The sequence below is a fragment of the Salvelinus sp. IW2-2015 genome, linkage group LG7 (assembly GCF_002910315.2).
Source record: "Salvelinus sp. IW2-2015 linkage group LG7, ASM291031v2, whole genome shotgun sequence".
NCBI classification, from domain to species: Eukaryota; Metazoa; Chordata; class Actinopteri; order Salmoniformes; family Salmonidae; genus Salvelinus; species Salvelinus sp. IW2-2015.
In genome coordinates this window covers 6,743,765-6,762,569 of record NC_036847.1, presented here as the reverse complement: position 1 = coordinate 6,762,569, position 18,805 = coordinate 6,743,765, and the positions used below count along the sequence as shown (strand labels likewise).

General features: G+C 43.5%; 1 protein-coding gene across 3 annotated transcripts in view; it reads left to right on the top strand.

Moving 5' to 3' along the window:
• The window catches only part of LOC111966287 (helicase ARIP4), a 59,162-nt gene that overhangs the window by 15,807 nt on the left and 24,550 nt on the right, over positions 1-18,805 (top strand). For 2 of the 3 annotated variants that reach the window (XM_070444395.1, XM_023990800.2), the window contains exon 2: positions 4,734-4,885. In XM_070444395.1, the coding sequence (XP_070300496.1) occupies positions 4,786-4,885 (100 nt within the window). In that variant the 5' untranslated portion in view covers positions 4,734-4,785. Of the gene's footprint in view, positions 1-4,733; positions 4,886-13,053; positions 13,420-18,805 lie in introns of those variants that run through there. The other variant, XM_070444396.1, reaches the window with a different exon arrangement.

The window sequence follows — 18,805 nt, the reverse complement described above, 5'->3', positions numbered from 1 at the left end:
AAAGACTGTTAATTGCATTACATCACAAGGAGTGATGTATTGTTTTTCCATTACGTAAGGCCAAGTCAGTGCCGTTTAAGATGAGGGAGGACAGTTTTTTTTTTCTTTGTGAGTTTGGCCTTATTTCTATTACAGCATATTGGATGACTCATTCATATTCCATTCACCCAGTTCAATGTAACAGTGATAGGTTTAGGCTACTACATGATACTCACATTTTCCCTATACCCATCATGAGGTTGCTACAACCAAGCCTATGAATGAATGTTTACAATGTGGGTGCACACAGGTCGAGAGACACATTTCAGGCGACAGGCCGTGACACATGGACAGACAGTGACATTCAATACCACCTAACATACTCTTGCCTGCATCTAGCTTGATATAGGGTGTAATCATTAGTCCAACAGTTGCAAACAAGAGTTTCTATTGGACAAATTCAGATATGTTTATCCACGTTTTGCTTCCATCTAAGAAACTTTTTTTTCAACGGAATCGGCAGAATGAATACAACCCTGATCACGCGTAGACACAGTTCACTTTCATAGCAGCAACGTATTCTATTGGTCAGTTTGTCGTTCTGTGCGAGGAAGAAAATAGCCTATTCCAAACAGACTCTGGGACAGTTGTGGGGTGATATCCCAAATGAATACAACCAGTAGGCCAACTGGCTGCATTAAAAACACTTTAAAAAGCAATGAGTCTTATGCATCGGATCAGAACTTATGCTTAAAATGTTGATGTACTATTTCTTCACATTATAAGCGCAGCAATGCACACAAGGCAGTAAGCTACGCGCAAACGTTTGTTCCACAATGCAATTAGCGGGAAACACTGTCGTAAAAAGTGGTTTCTTGTGACAGAGATGTAAATATCTGTTAGAAATGTTGAAAGAGGGGATATGTAAAGATGCAACAACTAACATGGGTTGCTAATATGACTGGGATTGTGCCTTTGGCTGCTGGACAATGAAAGAAAGTTGATTTGAAAACCAATAGAACTAGGCTACTGGTTTTAATGTCATGTGGAAGTATGTCTCTTTATAAAATTGCCTTTATGTTTCTATGGTCGAATTTTTATTTGACGCAATGTAAGACATGCCTCGTAATGTAAAACGCTTAGGTTTCAAACAATTAAGTATATGTTTTCAAAATACATACTGCCTCCAGCTCATTGCAAAGTGGTGTGTGTGACGCGCTGAAGCCTGCCTACCGTTGTCTATATGTACTTGAATGGGGGATGGGAAGCGCGCTTCAATAACCAGTTGAGAAATTAAAATGGTAGCTATTTTTAATCGTGGCCTTAAACAGTTAATTAACACGCGGTTGCGCTTAGAATTGTTACGCAATGATTGGGTTTATAAAAGCACGCTTCATTCCAGCAGCAACAAATGAGCAGTTTGAGAAGCTCTAGCAGCAGCTCTCTTGCGCCGTCTGACAGATTTTCCGTTTACAAGCTCTGTACCAATTTAATTCCACTAAATTATGCAGATCCATAAGCATGACCGGTCAAGTGGGTTTCCATTGACTGGTATTTCCATCAATGAATAGGCAAAAAAAAAAACATTATTTTACAAAGGGATTTTCTTTCTTCTCCCGGACAATTGGCCGGCTCCCTGGTGTGTGTGTGTGTGTGTGTGTGTGCTTTGAATAATGCGCAGTGTTGCCAACTCCTCAGTGAGGAAAGTAGCTATTGGCTGTCCTAAAAGTCACTAAATGACGTCGTCGCCCAATTTGCATAATTGGCCATGTGCATGTAATTGTGATGGACGCTGTATGAGAGAGGAATAACGTCGTGGGGGAGAGACAAAAAGTGAGTAAAAAAACACCCTAAATATGTTTAGAACTACAAATGAACTTTCTTCTGTCGATTCTTGTTTATTTTTTATGTCACAATTCCAACCCTCCTCTGTAATTTGGCCTTCACACTGATCTTTCTGTACATTTTTGTTATTTTTCTGTTTTTATATTATTTGGAAAGAATTCCTTACCGGAAAAGAGAACATCTGCCTAAAATAATTAGCTTCCTCTTTTTAAAATATCATTAGGCGAATCATAGATAACTCCGTCTTCAGTAACGAGTTTCTGCAAAAAATAATTTATCATTCCTGTATTGGAGATTAAGGAAGAATTTTGTGCATTTTTCTCCATATTCCATCAAGTTTGCTTTCGCCCCACAGGGCACATATATCTACATTTAAATGGTATTACTATTCATTTGCATATGTTTCCGTTAATTCCCATATTCCCGTTAATTCCCACGGAAAGTTTCCACCTCTGAATATTCCCCCAAATGTGCAACCCTAGCCATGACKGAGGGTATCTCGTCTGCTGCAAACGCAGTTGAGGAGCTTATTTCTCCAGTCAGTTGTTTCGAATGGAGCTTAGGAGTGTGTTCATGTTTGAAACATGTTCTCAAATGCCATTGAGATGGCAGCAGCGGTATGAGAACCAGCACATTATTGAGCATGCAATGCGGCTTTCCTCAGTACCAAATCCTCGTCGACCCACTGTGCTGTCAGACTCAGCATGCTCATGGGGCTGACATCGCTGGTCCAAATATCAGTCATGAAGCTAATTGCAGTGACACCCATAGCAAGTAGCTCATGGATATGCGTTTCAACAATACTGTGTAACTCCGGTAGGACATCATCTGAAAAATAGAGCCTACTTGGTAGTGTGTACCGATGCTCGACCAGTCGACAAAAGCGAACATCATCCACGACAGAACGGTTGATTGTTAAGGGCAATGAATTCCATTATCTTGGTGTTAATGTTTTTCGCCTGCGAGTTCTCGCTGAAATGTTCTTGCTCTTTCAAATGACTGCTCGACTTCAACTTGTTTAGTTGTTGGATGTGTGCGCTTAGTATTTTTCTGCTTTAGTTCTGTGTAGCTCTAGTTCTGTGTTACATTTTTAGCTAATATAGGCCAATACCGATATATCGTGCATCCCTAAACTAAACCATCTGACCTAGATATTTTTTMGGGGGCCAAGTTTAAGGAGCTCTTTTAGCACCTCTGAATCAGTGACCGCCTGCAGGAAGAAACTGTGTAGCAGGGCAGGGGGAAAAAGAGGGAGGAGCATCAGGGCAAGTTGCATTAGAAGGGCTGGGAAATGAGGAAATGTTGCTGGCAAGGAGGCATGGCTGTGTCATAGTTATCGTGACTTAATGAAGTGTTGATTAAAGAGCTCAGCCATACGCTCCTTGTCAGTAACAACAAATTATCAACATTAAGGGACATGGGCAGCTGTGAGGAGGATTTATTCTCCAGGTCTTTCACCATTTTCCAGAACTTCTTGGGGTTAGACCCACAGAGACAGAACTGCTCCTTAAAGTAACACACTTTGGCCTTCCAGATAGCCTGAGTGCACTTATTTCTCATTTTTGCCTGAACAAGAGCCAGTCAAAAAACAGTGATCACTAAGGTCATTACAGAAAACACCGGACTGATGCCTATCAGGATTATTGTGGGACTGATAACAATCTGAGAGATTTAGGGAGTCCCATTGTTTTAAGACTTGATCAGGGGGTTTAAGCATGTCCCAGTGTAGGTCACCTAGCAGGACATATTCAGACTTAGTGTAAGGGGCCAGGTGAGAGCTTAGGGCAGGTAGGGTACAGGCCGGTGCTGATGGCGGATGATAACACCCAGCAACAGTCAACAAAGAGCTATCTGAAAGCTTAATTCTTAAAACCAGCAAATTAAATAGTTATGTAAGCAGCCAGGAGGCAGCCAGAGAGACTGGTAGTACTGAGACTGAAGAGGGGGAAATGAGAATCAGGAGGAATCAGTGGTGCTGGAGATGAAGTTCAGAGGAGAGTGGAGATGGCTGATCACTGGAGGGTCCTCCTAACCACTGGTGAGAGAAAAGGGAGTGGAATGAGAGAGGGAAAGATGGAGGAAGAGAGAGGTGTTGGAGGGAGGGGGGGCTGGAGAAAAAATAAAGACAACAGGGTTGGGGTATGAATGATCCCCTGCACCTTACCTCTGATCCACCCTCTTGGAAAGTCCACCATGTTCCCCTGATGAAACCCAGGGAATCCTCAGTGACTGTTGTTTATTGGAAACATTGAAGATGGGAGGAGATGTTTGGTTGTTGATATAGGCACGTGTGATAATGAAGTCAATGTTTTATGTAGAGCCCAACCTATGTTTTTTTGGGGGGTCCGATCAGTGCTTGACTTGGTCTAAAATAGGTGCTGGTACTCATTTTGGATGCCGGTACTGTTTTATATTTTGGTGCAGTAACTGCACAACACTTTTGAGATATTTTATTAGAGGTCCAGGAACTCAAGCAGTAGAAAATTTGAGGTGCCAGTACTCAGTTCCGGTGGGCTCCTGCCAAAGTCTAGCACTGGGTCCGATTCTGTTTTTTTTGGGGTGGGAACAACTTACCGATATATCTGCCGATATACTGTTTTACAGTGGGGGAAATGAAAGTGTAATTTGTCCACAAAAGTTCTCAAATTGCCATACACAAGCAATTGTCCAAGAAATACAGTGCCTTGCAAAAGTATTCATCCCCCTTGGCAGATTTCCTATTTTGTTGCATTACAACCTGTAATTTAAATGGATTTTTATTTGGATTTCATGTAAAGAACAATAGGCCAAATTGATGAAGTGAAATGAAAAAAAATACTAACCCTAAGACATAGAACAAAAATCTAATAACTGTAGGCTACATTTTTTATGCAAAAGCAGTGTCCAAATAAGAAGTGTGTGTGTTGCAGATGGCCTGTGTGAGGATGCCTAGGTAATGCCCCCGGGTGACTGAGGGACACCATGTCTGACGAGGAGACCTCGGGGAGACACATGGAGCCCCACTGCCTCAACAGTGAGGAGGAGGATGAGAATGATGGAGAGGATGAAGATGATGTCCCCGGTAGGTGGAAACTGAAAGACACACACGCATACTGATAAATGTTGTGTAAATAAATTCCATGAGTAGAGATGATATGATTCCATATGCTACGGTCCAATGATATTATATCTGGCATGGAAAGGGTCAACTAAGATGCCTATACAACGGGTTATAATGAGAGGAAAATACTTGTCATTGAAGAGGTGCAAGTGACCAGGAGTGATATTGAACTGATTTAATATCAGAGAAATGCACATCGAGCACCAGGACAAAAACATGTTAGCTAACGTAGCTAGCTACTTACTACTAACTGCCTTGGCTTGAGTAAAGAAATGCCGACTGAACTGAAGCCTGTCAACAACAGTGCTTTGTGTTTGTCATCAACAAAACCAACCCTGGTTGGTTTGGCGAAACGTTGAGGGCTCTATCTTCCGATCTTCACCAGACTGAATCCTTGTAGCGAAACAGTGAATCCCAAACCACCCCCTCGCAACTCGCTCGGAGGGTCCTCCGTTGGCACGTGTTGCTAACGGAACTCAGAGGGTGACTTCCAGAAAGTGACGAGGGGATCAATAAATCCTCCAACTTCGGGACATACTTGTGTCTTGAATGAGGCAATTCAATAGGTAATAAAACAAACGTGAATATCAAATGAACAAATTCCCAGTTTTACAAGATACAGTGCATTCGGAAAGTAGTCGGACCCCTTGGCTTTTTCCACATTTTGTTACATTACAGCCTTATTCTACAATGGATTTAAATAAATACAAATATATCTACACACAATAACCCATAATGACAAAGTGAAAACAGGTTTTTAGAATTTTTGGCAAATGTATTAAAAACATTTTTTTTAGCCTTATTTACATAAGTATTCAGACCCTTTGCTATGATACTTGAAATTGAGCTCAGGTGCATCATGTTTCCATTGATCATCCTTGAGATGTTTCTAGAACTTGATTGGAGTCCACCTGTGGTAAATTCAATTGATTTGGACATCTTCCATTTCAGAATGATGGAGGCCACTGTGGTGTTGGACCTTCACTGCTGCACAAATGTTTTGGTTCCTTTCCTTAGATCGGTGCCTCAACAGAATCCTGTCTGGGAGCTCTACGGACAATTCCTTCAACCTCGTGGCTTGGTTTTTGCTCTGACATGAACTGTCAACTGTGGGACCTTATATAGACAGGTGTGTGCCTTTCCAAATCATGTCCAATCAATGAAATATTCCACGGGTGGACTCTAATGAAGTTGTAGAAACATCTCAAGGATGATCAATGGAAACAGGATGGACCTGAGCTCAATTTTCGAGTCTCATAGCAAAGGGTCTGAATACTTATGTAAATAAGACATTTCTGTTTTTTTATTTTGAATACATTTGCAAACATTTCTAAAAACCTGTTTTTGCTTTATTATGGGGTGTTGGTTGTAGATTGATGGAAAATGTAATTTAATCCATTTTAGAATACGGCTGTAACGTAACAATGTGGGAAAAGGCAAGGGGTCTGAATACTTTCTGAATGCACTGTATGTAGCAATGTCACGTTTATTTAATTCAGGAAAAGCCTTTTCATCGTTTGTTTAAAAAATACATATATACTCTGGCAACTAATCAAAGTCGAATACTAACGTCTACATTTGGATATTCTCTTAATTAATTAACCGTGCTCATACCTAATGAGAGAGAGGGTAGGGTGTCCAATGAAATATTCATATTTTGACCAATGGGTAAAATAGGTAAAAACCAATGGTCCAAACATCATGTCTTTGTCATAATCCGTTCAAATGTTATTGGTGTTTTTACCCTTGTATGATGGCTCAAATTCAGGTGACTAAATCAATGGAGGCCAGAGAGAAAAAAGTGGGTAAAATGAAGGAAAATTGCTCACTCATCGCCTCAGCTAGGCTGGATGCTGTGCGAGAATAAAGGCTACCTTACAGGCTCATGGAAAATGGAGAACATGTCAAATCCTAAAAGTTGCTGCGAGAAAGCTGCACCGCTCTGTCAACAGCTCGGTGCTTATTGTCGCATGAATTAGGTTACGAAATCTGACTTTTTGGATATACTGGTAATGCACTGTTAGAAAGACCCCACTGAAAGTTTCAGACCGTGAATAATCATATTTGTCTTGTTTGAATGCAGTTTAAACATCAGTAAGTTGAATTTCATCACCAAAGCGCAATTTCACCCACTCTGGGCAGTTATTTCCCTCTCCTACCCTCTCTGTGCTGCTCACTCCCTGGGTTGTGGTGACATTCACACGGCCGTCTTGGTCTATGTCACTGTGACACTGCGTTATGAGAGACAGCCCTCCTCCCATTCTCTTTGTGTCTGCGCAGCTACGCCTCATTCAGCCGTACAGACCAGCTCTACTGCGGCGCGCGGGCGCGCACACACACACAGCGACCTTAAGCATCAGGGTTAGGTTTAATAATAGTTTGTCTGTGTGTTCTGTTCTTTGTCATGTTTTGTTTTAGAAATAGTTGGTTCACAGTCAGGAAAATGGATTGCCCTCAACATTAGGACTGGGAATCTCCAGGGACCTCACCATATGATATTTCACGATACTTCGGTGCGGATACGATGTGTATTGCTGTTCTTTACTGTGATTCTATTGCGATTCGAGGTAGTAAACATACCGCTCACCATATGTCTGCTGCAGAGAGACCAGAACATGAGAGAACGAGTTTTGATCAGTCAGGGAAATAAAAGTGCTGAAAACGAAAAAGAAGACTGAGAACAAACTATGAAGGGAAAATACTGGAGGTTTGGTGCAGGTATTCCCAACTAGCGCAAACATTATATCCCGATATGTAACTATAAAAAAAAAAAATATGCCCCCCATAACTACTCAACATGTAGGCCAGCTACTGTACTTTAGCTCTGCTCAGTGTCTGGACTTATGCACTCTCACACTCCTACTTACTCTGACACACATACGTCAGACATATGTACACATTACGTAACCCTACTCCCCGTCTGTGCTCTATGCCCCAGCCTGTCTGGGTGTTAACATATTAACGTATTGCTGTAGGATTAAGGTCACTAGTACCAACGGCAGGCCCGGTGAAGTGAGGATCACTCCCTCCCTCTACCATCTCCATACTAACTCTGTCTAATTTCCTCTTATTCCTGTCTTTTGGTTACCAGATATCTATCCATATAGCCGCAAGCAGGTGCTGCACTGATCCATCAGCTTCGACACGACAACATGACATTCAACGTGCTTAGGGTTGCGTAATTCTACTTACATCCCCCAAATTCCCATGTTTTTCCTGAAATCCTGGTCGGAGGATTCCAGATTTCCTGCTTATTCCTTCTTGATTCCGGGAATCTTCCAATTGGGATTTCTGGAAAAACTCTGACTTTTGGGAAAGTTAACCAGAATTTTGGAACCCTAAACATGATTCAGTAGAGTTGTTTTATTGTGGCTTCTAGTCAGTGTAGTGCAGAAATACACGTTCAGGACACACCTTAATAAGTGATTGGTGCCATTTTGAAAACAGAATTGCTTCTGTTTAAACATTTAAAACATTTCCTGGAAAAATCACTGGTATACCGTAAAGGTCTCCAAGCCGCATGCAAGGTTCTTGACCTCGTTCATAACATATCATGTACCCTGAGGTCGGCACAGTCTCTTTCTTTATCTAAATATGAAAACGTTCTCAAAATAGCCTTCTGAGCCACATGATATATGTATCAACTATCATGTTGCCATTCAGCTGTAGCTGTATGAGCCTGGGAATTGGGCCTAAAATTCCACACCATCTTTAGTATTTTGGTATTTTATTAGGATAACTATTAGCTGTTGCAAAAGCAGCAGCTAATCTTCCTGGGGTCCACACAGAACATGAAACATGACATAATACTCAACATTAATAGACAAGAATAGCTCAGAATAGGACAGAAAAACATATTTGTTTTTAAAGGCACACACAGCCTACATATCAATACATAKACACAAACTATCTAGGTGAAATAGGGGAGAGGCGTTGTGTCGTGAGGTGTTGCTTTATCTGTTTATTTGAGCAATATGAGATGGAACCAGAGTTCCATGCAATAATGGCTCTATATAATACTCTACGCTTTCTTTAAATTGTTCTGGATTTTTGGACTGTGAAAAGACCGCTGGTGGCATGTCTGTTGTGGTAAGTGTGTGTGTCAGAGCTGTGTGTAAGTTGACTATGCAAACAATTTGGGATTTTCAACACATTCATGTTTCTTATAAAAAGTGACACAGTCAGTCTCTCCTCAACTCTGAGCCAAGAGAGACTGGCATGCATAGTATTTATATCAGCCCTCTGATTACAATGAAGAACAAGACGTACTGCTCTGTTCTGGGCCAGCTGCAGCTTAACTAGGTATTTCCTTGCCGCACTGGACCACACGACTGGACAATAATGAAGATTAGACAAAACTAGAGCCTGCAGAACTTGCTTTTTGGTGTGTGGTGTCAAAAAAGCAGAGCGTCACTTACAAGTACACCACCTACAAGCAGTCCAACACGTGTTGATGATATCTATCTTAGACCATGAAAGATGGCGCATCACAGAGAACATGGTGTCTTTTGGGGCCATGTAACTAACGTGACAGATTTCCTGTTATGTTCTTTTTGTGCCAACGCGCACACACACACACACAGAGGGAGCTTAATGCATGTGTTTGTCATAATTGGGGCAGCAACAGTCTGTATGTTACCATTTGACTCATGCATGCTGGCCAATTAACTGTTCGTTCTCCTATGTTACTTGAATGAGCATATTTAATCTGGGCTCTGAAGTGTATTTTGTGCTCTTTCTCTCTCCCCTCCCTCCTTCCTTTCCTCTCTCTCGGGTAATAGTCACAGAGCACCGTCACCCATGCCACCCGCTCTCTGCGCTTTTACTGTCGCCATAACAACCGGAGCCTGGGCGCTCTCTCTCCCCCTTTCTCTTTCTCAAAGTCGTGAGCATACTTGTTTTTCTCCCTCTCTCTGTATCCCTGTTTTGTCTTCTTGACCAACCCTTTTGCTACGATACCTTCACAACGCTCCCACGGGAAGTTCCGTTCCCACTTCTCTCCTCTTTCTTTCCTCCCATCCCTCTCCCCGTCTGTCTTTAGTTCCCTTGTGTTGGTGTGAGAGCTCAGCTCTGTGAGATGTGCCCATTTCCCCCTGTGCTGTGGCCCTCTCTCCCTCTCTGTGTACCCTGAACCCTGTCCCCCAGAATGTTTTATGCAACCAGGCCCGGCTCCCATAGTTTTTAAATTTTTTCACTGCCTACTCACCCAGCTGAGACATACAGTTCAAAACAACAACAGCCACACATTGAGGCAGTGGAAATGTACAGGTAGGGTGGCAGCGGAGGTCAGACAGACACAAAAGGTTTGCCAGAAACAAAGTATAGAGTGACTGTCTGTGTGAAGCAGGAGGACAGGCTGCAGGCATGGAGGGAGAGGAGCAAACGAGCAGGGTGTACAGGCATCCCACCCCCTGGTTCCTGTGGCGCGGCACAGAGCTGCAGCATATGCACCACAGTCCAGTGAACAACAGGAGCCGTTGGTTAAACTTTTGAAACAAATAGTCGAGGGTGGCTGAGAGCAGCTGACAATATCCTGTTGACGAGACTAGACCAGGCGGAGGCTCTGTACAAGGTCAAGGGTGTGTGTTCACGTGTTTTATATATATTGTGAGGCCATGGAGGTGCAAATTGTTCAGACAAGCGCACACACGTGTAAGTCCTCTGCATTATTCGGTGGCAGATTTTGTTTTATTTAAACGCCCCAAAAGACACTTTCACAAGCACTAGTTGGGCTTTTCATAATTGCAGAAAGCACACCCAGAGCTGGTTCCTCGGCCTAGCAGCAGCTCCTGTTTTTGGGTCAGGTTGTGTGTGAGAGACCTGGATACTGGGTGAGCAGAGTAGATGGGAACAAGAGGGATGGGGGACTGGAGACACAGCTGGGCCTGGGGATAACTTAATGATTGAACAGACTGGCAGGGCAGGTACTACAAAGGCTGTGTCACGCTGTCACTGTCACGAAATAGCTGCTCCCCATCAAAGAATACAGCTGTTTTATGTGTGTGTTCGATGTTTTGCACTTGTCATCAGGGCTCTAAATTTATAAAAGTTAGGAGCACGACATAACATTTAGCAGCACCAGAAAATATTGTTTTAATTGATTGAGGAATATCCTAATTGTGCCTATAGCTACTTCTGAGGCACATGCTGTGCTCTAGAAACGAATATGTGACCCTGTAAATATATTTTATTATATCACGCTAAAATGTTGACGCAAATACCAGACATTTGTGGAATATTAGGTTTCTACATAGTGCTTTTCACAATCTACCATAAAAATGTTAGTCTCTTTAAGAACATTGTTAGTAAGTGAAGACATGCGAGATATCTGTTATTCATTCATTGCTATGATCATTGATCTCCTGGAGAAGCTATCCCTTTTCCTTTCTTTCTGTGCCCCCAAACGTTCGGATGTAGCCTCCTAGTAAAGTTACCAGGTCGTTAGCTAGCTAGCTATTGAGGTAACGTGACTGAACAAGGCGTAAACAAATGGCCCATGGAAAAATGTAATATGGCCAGCCAATCTGCCGTAGAAAAAAAAATGTTGCGTCTGTAATACGGGTCATATCTTTTGAACTGTTTTGGTTAGAAACAAGCCGTTATCGCTGTAGTAATGGTACAACCATGATGCTAATGACTATGCGCATTTTTTTCTTCTCTAAAGTACGGTAGGGAGAAGCCTAATCGTTACTATTATTATCTTGTGCTCCTACATGAAAATTCCAGGTTGTAGAGCAAAATATTTAGGTGCGAATGCAATCCAAAATGGTCCCACTTTAGAGCCCTGTTACACGCACGTGTGTGTGTGTGGTTCTTTAGTGTGTCTGTTGCTGGAAATAGTCGGGAAGTCTGTTTTGTACAGCAGTAAACAAATCCAGCACGTTGTTTTGTCCCTGCTTTCCTTTTGCCATGTCACTCAACGGGTACATTCTGACTTGGATTGAAATGTTGTTTATCAGTGTCAATTACTCAGTCCATGCCTCCCTTTCATTTGCTGAGACTGAGTATGTAAACAGAGAGAAATGTGAGCTAAAAGACTTGAGAAAAGTAAAGGCGTGTCTATGGAAATGTGTGTTAGTGTTGCATAGTTGAGCATGGGGATGAGCCTACTCTTTGGGATGAGAGGAAATACATTTAAAAACAATATTTTTTTTTATTTTTTWTTTTTATTAGTCCACTGTTGATACAGTCCCAACGTGTTTTGCATGTCAGCGGTCAAGTTTTCAAGATATTGGACTTACAAGATGGTGTCACCAGCCACATCATATGAAAATAACAAAAGCTCGTTTTTGAGTGATGTAATATCAAGCTAGCAACCTTCACAGGGCTGGTTCTACCTTTTCTTTCCTCTTGTTTCTAGCTCTTTCTTCCACAAAGTGGGGAGGGGAGTGTAAAGATGTGGGTTGCTGTATGCAGCCTCCACACGTGTGTGTGTTGTAAATTGATCTGGGTAAGCTGGATGGGTGTGTGTGTTTGAAAGGGTCCCGTGATCGAAGTCCGCTGCATTGTTTTGAACGTCCCCTTTTCTTTCCTCATTCCCTCGTTCCCCCTGTCCGAATGAACTCTCTTACCTCTGTTACCTAAGGCAGCCTTGCTAAGGGGGAGGTGTCTGCTGACGACATACTGACGCTACCGGTGGAAGGGGGGTTTGTGACGGGCAGTCAGGGCCGGGCTGCTTTCAGCGCCTCACCGTTTTATAATGGTCCCAATAGCCTTCTGTCCTTTGTGGCGGTGGCCCTGGTTACAGAACCATGCTCTCTATTCTTTGTGAGACTGGGGCAGCATGGCAGAGTAGAGCTGACACGGATACTCTGGCTTGACAAGAGGACAGACATGAAACCCATTCCAGAGTAGGAGTATATCATCGTTCATACAGAGGTGATGGGTAAGTGTCTAAATCCTGAGTAAGGGTGAATCTGGCTCTAGCAAGAGCTGAATGGCAGTGGAGAGAGGCTTTGGTATACTTTTTATGTTTACTACTTAGTCTTTGAGAGTTTGTCTCAGCTTGAGCATCTTTTGTAATTTCTTTCCATCCTTCAATAGTCTATATGTGCGTACATAGACACCCCCCCCCCACTAGGGGCCCGGCTCCAGCATGAGAGCTTATGTAAGGAGTTTTTAGTAGTTTCCTGGTTGCTGTGAGCCTGACTCACAACTCGCATTGCCAGCCGCTCACGGGTTCAGTAAGTCAGTCAGTAAGTCAGTAGGAAAAACATCTAATCAGATAAAAGGATAGAGATAAAGGTAAACAAGAAGATAGGTTCTGCCTTACAGCTTTGAGGCAGACTTTTTCAACTAGAGGAAGTGTGTTTGGGAGCAGACAGCGGTACTCGGACTCAGACCACCTATTTCCTCACCATCAGAGCAGGGGAACGGAGAGGGAGACTGCTCAGAGAGGGGCAAACTGCACGCCCTCTACACGCTTTCTGGACACCCCACACACCACTCACGGAGACTAAGCATGCTGCTGCTGGAAGAGTCGGAGACCTTTACAGGTAGGTGATCCCCTGAACCCCGCTGCCACTGTGATCCCCTGAACCCCGCTTCTCTGTGCGAGCGTCACCCTTATGACCGCAGCACGTCGGGGTGATGTCTGAGGAGGACACTTCGAATGAATAAATGATGACCGGAAAAAGAGGTGTGGATGGATTATTTGTTGTGAGTGAGAAATGGTGATGATTTAACAAGGGTGTTTTTACATTGTGGTTATTACTGTCTGTGAATTGGAGTTGTTTTGTAAGTGTGCGCAACAGCGTTGTGTAACGCTCCCTACTTATGCATTAGTTTGACACCCGCTAGCCTTTCATTCTCTTTCTCTTCACTCTCATATTGTTCCCTGTTGGGGAGCACTCCGTTTGTTTGATCTGGGGGCTATTTGATTGACTGTTTCTATGGTAACCTAAACAGGTGGGAGGATTAGTGTTAGATTAAACTAGTAGTAGTCTGGCTGGGTGCAGCATTAAGAGCAACATATGGTCAACTACAACAAACATGTTTTTATACACGACAGCCCACATCATACAGGGATGTGGCCACATTGTTTCTATAAGATTGTGATTACTGGTAGCCTGTGGTTCGGTCTCGTTATCCTCTTCTTTCTGTCCATTCCTCTGGTTTTGGTAGTTGATTGGATGGACAGTTGTGTTGTGATCCCAGTGGGGGCCACCTCTAGATGGTCATGGGGGAATTTTTTATTAGGGTATGTACGTTTAAACGAACTTGGGATCATTAACGTGGAGAAAAATCCCTAACTGAAAAATATACAGTACCAGTCCAAAGTTTGGAGACGCCGACTCATTCCAGGGTTTTTCTTTTTCTACATTGTAGAATAATAGCGAAGACATAAACAATGAAATAACATATATGGAATCATGTAGTAACCAAAAAAGTGTTAAACAAATCAAAATATATTTGCGATCCTTTAAAGCAGCCACCCTTTGCCTTGACAGCTTTGCACAAGCTTGGCATTCTCTCAACCAGCTTCACCTGGAAGGCTTTTCCAACAGTCTTGAAGGAGTTCCCACATATACTGAGCACTTGTTGGCTGCTTTTCCTACACTCTGCGGTACAACTCATCCCAAACCATCTCAGTTGGGTTGATGTCGGTGATTGTGGAGGCCAGGTCATCTGATACAGCACTCATCACTCTCCTCCTTGATCAAATAGCCCTTAAACTGCCTGGAGGTGTGTTGGGTCATTGTTCTGTTGAAAAGCAAATGATAGTCACACTAAGCGCAAACCAGATGGGATGTCGCTGCGGAATGCTGTGGTAGCCATGCTGGTTAAGCATGCCTTGAATAAATTAGACTGTGTCACCTTGAATAAATTTAGACCATTAGCACCATTACACCTCCTCCTCCATGCTTCACGGTGGGAACCACACATGCTGTAATCATCCGTTCACTTACTCTGCGTCTCACAAAGACACTGCTGTTGGAACCAAAAATCTCAAATTTGGACTCATCACACCAAAGGACAGATTTCCACCGGTCTAATGTCCAAAAGGTTAAAATGATTGAGTGGTGCAACGGTTGGTGCAATGGGCAGAGCGTGCTGTGGTGTGTAGGGGGGGGCTATGGAAAGTCACTGGGGTGGTTAGGTATGATTCATTTGTGTTTCCATTAAAGCGGGAAAAAACACTTCTCATCTGTGATAGGCTAAGTGAATAACGTGATGCGCCTAAGCTTGTAAAATTTTATTTAGATTTATAAGGGCGGGTCAAGTTTACCGTTGAAGCTGCTTCACTAAACTCTGCCTCACGACCCACCACTACGGCGGTTAGTTAGCTTCTTAGCTACCTGTAAAAAGCGTTAGTGTTATTCGCCTTAGCCTATTTAGCTAGCTAAAACCAGCTAATCTGCCACTGCCAAGATGGATATCTGAAATTGGCTTCGCCAGAGCACCCAAACCAAGCCAAAGGAGAGCAATGAGCAGCAGCATCAAACTGCCCAGGCCACCGCCAAGCCCAGCAGCGACGAGTGCAGAGCCTGCCCACCCTTCCACAAGCACCACTAGGATAATGGCGCCACAGCCCCCTCCACTTCCGACTGTTCCTGACGATCTTAGAGCAGAGGAGCCAGCCCAGGTTTGCCTAGAATCCTATCCTAGCCGCAGGTTTTCTGTCAAAAAAACATTCATTTAATAGCAATTGGTTCATAGGAAGATGAGAAACGTTCTGTCTCTGAGGGTTGTTTCCTATGGAAGCAATTGTAAAACACACAAGAACAACTTGCTTGGGGCTGCTGAAATTGCTACACACACACACACACTGTTTTAGGGGAAGGGCTGTCATACGTTGTTGATGGCAATAGAACATATGGTTTTGTTTGTGAATGCCGAATCTAAATTGTACAAATCGGTCTGTTTTGTAGGTAGTTTACGATTGGGTGTGTACATGATTAGGTATGTGAATGATGAGGTGTGTTTGTGATTGTGTGTACGGGACGTACGGGACGTGCGGTTCTCGSGATTATGTAACGGCCAGAGGCTGCCGTTACGTAAGCTTCCCTCTACCTTAGTCCATGATCATTGCACTGGTGGCCTGTGTGTGTCAACAGAAGTAAGAAATAGAGACAGAAAGTGGGTCATCTTCTTGTGCTTCCTTGCCAGAGGGTGGTAAGCACCGGGACAGGGGGAGAACCCGTTGCMCTCATAGATTTCAATGCAGCCTATTGACCACTTTCTTAGCCCTTCTTTGTTCACAGCTGCAGCACTCCGAGATCTTCCAAGTTGGCACATCTTGACCTTTCTCACGTCGAATTTACACAGGAAGCCTTCTATTAGGGTGGTACTGATTTGTGTCTTTTGTGAATAATCTCCTCCGGGCTCACATGGTCCGTGTGAAATTTATATCCACTTGAGAGTTAATCAAGCGTATTGCAATTTCTGGTTAATGCCTGCTAGGGACTGTCTGGTAAATCCTTTGGCCTGATGTGAAACTGATGACAACCTCCTGAAAAGCTTCCAGCAGTTTTCCTGCTCTGTGACCTGTAGTCGCTCAGGGAACATGTGTTGCTGCTGTGATGCCGAGCATAGGGTCTTCTCTGGTTTTTGTAGTAAAACTCACTCGTGCGCTGGATTGAGTGTAATCTCTATAATCTCTTTAACTGACGTAGATGGAGAGAGGGAGACCGCTCTAGTAGTGCCATTTTATTTTTCTCCTCCTTTTTCAGTGGGTCAGTTCACTCACCCTTTTTAAAATGTGTGTGTGTGTTTCTCAGTGTAAAAACAAATGTCTCTCCATTTTTATCTTTTCCCTAATCAGACCTGGTCTTATTCTTTTCTGTTCCTAGTAGACCAAAAGGCTTCCTCCAGTCAGAAGCACTGTGTTAGTTTATCTGATTCTGGTTTGGTGTTTTGTGGGATCTGCAGAATTAGTCTTTTCTATTCTGCGGTGTGATCTCGCTCTGGTAAATGTTCTGGTACGGCTGCCTGGTAGCTGGTGTGACAGAGGCCAAGCCTGGAGCCTGTTGAAGAGCTGTGGAGGTGTCCGGCCTAAACCTGCAGGCTCTGGTCTTCTGGAACTGGAGCGGGCCGTTAGTCGCTGTGGTAACCCGCTCGTCCCCGAAACATGCTACTGGCAACCCTGCCTACCACAGGCCCCCTCTGACCCAGCTTGAGGTCTCTCATCCCTCGTCCTCGCAGCCCCCCCCCCCCCCCCCCGGCGCGCACTGTCCGCCGTCGTCCTGCCCCTGTTTAGTTGGCCTAGTCCCGCGCCGCCTGCAGACCTGTTGTGTAACTCAGTGGGTCAGAGCGAGTGTCAGCAGCAGAGTATAAAGTATCAAAATGACAAACAGAAATATGTAGGCCAGGAAACAGGTCCTCTGAAACACTACACTCAAGGCATTTATGGACCTAGATCAGCATCGGTGTCACATGTCCACTCCACTCAGATGACATTCTGAAAGCCTGTGGTTTCAACCAGTGATGGGGGGGGGGGGAATCGATAGTTGCATATCGCAATATTATTTTGGACAATATTATAATGGACTCTGACTCCCAAGTATTGATTTGTAAAAATAAAAACATTTGCTAGGTAGCGCTAGTCGCTTATTTTTCATCCTATAGCTTGTTCTCCATCTTTTTAAATAGTGAACATGTTTTCAGCACTTWTTTATTTCCGTGACTGATCAAAACAAATTTCCTCGTGCTCTCTTGTCTCTCTAGAGCAGACGTATGGTGAGCCATATGTTTGGAACATCAAAATCACGGTATCGAATCGCAATACGTTTGGAACATCAAAATCACAGTATCGAATCGCAGTACATACAGAATAAATATTGAGAATCGCAATACATATAGTACGGGCACCTAAGTGTCTTGATAATATCGTATCGTTAGGTCCCTGGGAATTCCCAGCCCTAGTTTCAACTGTTTCTCAACTCCTCACATGTTTTATCGATGGCAACACATATTTGATCTACCGTAAAACTTCAATTAATTAAAACATCACTGACCACAACCGGCGCTTATTAAAGARAGGCTTCTATTTGAGCCAGGCATGTATTTATTTACTTACCTTTTTCTGGTCTACCTCAGACAAACGTTGACGTCGTCATTCTCTCACTTGTTTTTGATKAATTCCAAAATGCCTGGCTGTTGCCTTGCCTGAATTTTGCTCTGCGAATTTGATCACTGCCAGCTTGAATTTGATGTCGCCATGGCTAGCAACGATGATGGATTCCAATGTGTTTTTTTTTTTTTATGCACATGACTGTGGGAATATCAAAGATGTGTCCATGGTAACCTGTGTAAACAATTTAATTTAGATCCGGTGTTTATTTGAAACGGGTGTTTCTTTGCTGGAATGATGCCCGGCTGTTAAATGGCAAAGGTGGCTATTTGAGGTTTTACTGTATACCAACACCAACATTCAGGGGCTTGATGTTTTGATTAGTTGCCGAGTTGAATCAAGTGTGGTAGTATAGACCAAATAGACTTTGTAAAATGACTGGGTTGAGAAACACTGGGTTAAAAAGTGATTGGTGAAGATAGTGTTACTCTTTCTAGACAAATCATTGTCTGAGTGGCACATACAAGGGAGATCATGACAACCTCGAGCCACTGTTGTCGTCATGGCACCGCCTGGTATTCCCCAGGGCACACTGCCACTCTGGGTTGATAATTGACTGTCTTTGGTACTCGGTACTACGGGCGCCGCGTGACGCTAGCCAGAGCTGCCTGTAAAGCAGTGTTACATAAACAGCCAAGCCAGTGTATCACAGTTGTGTAACCCTGTGGCTTTTTGAAGACGCCCCTCTATACGAAGGAGGGGTCAGTCAGTCAGCCACAGGGGAAACAGGAGAGAGGGAGGGAGTCAGTGGAGGTCTGCTTTCGTGTGTAAATGCGACGCTCCTTTAAGAAGCACAGTATGCATACGAG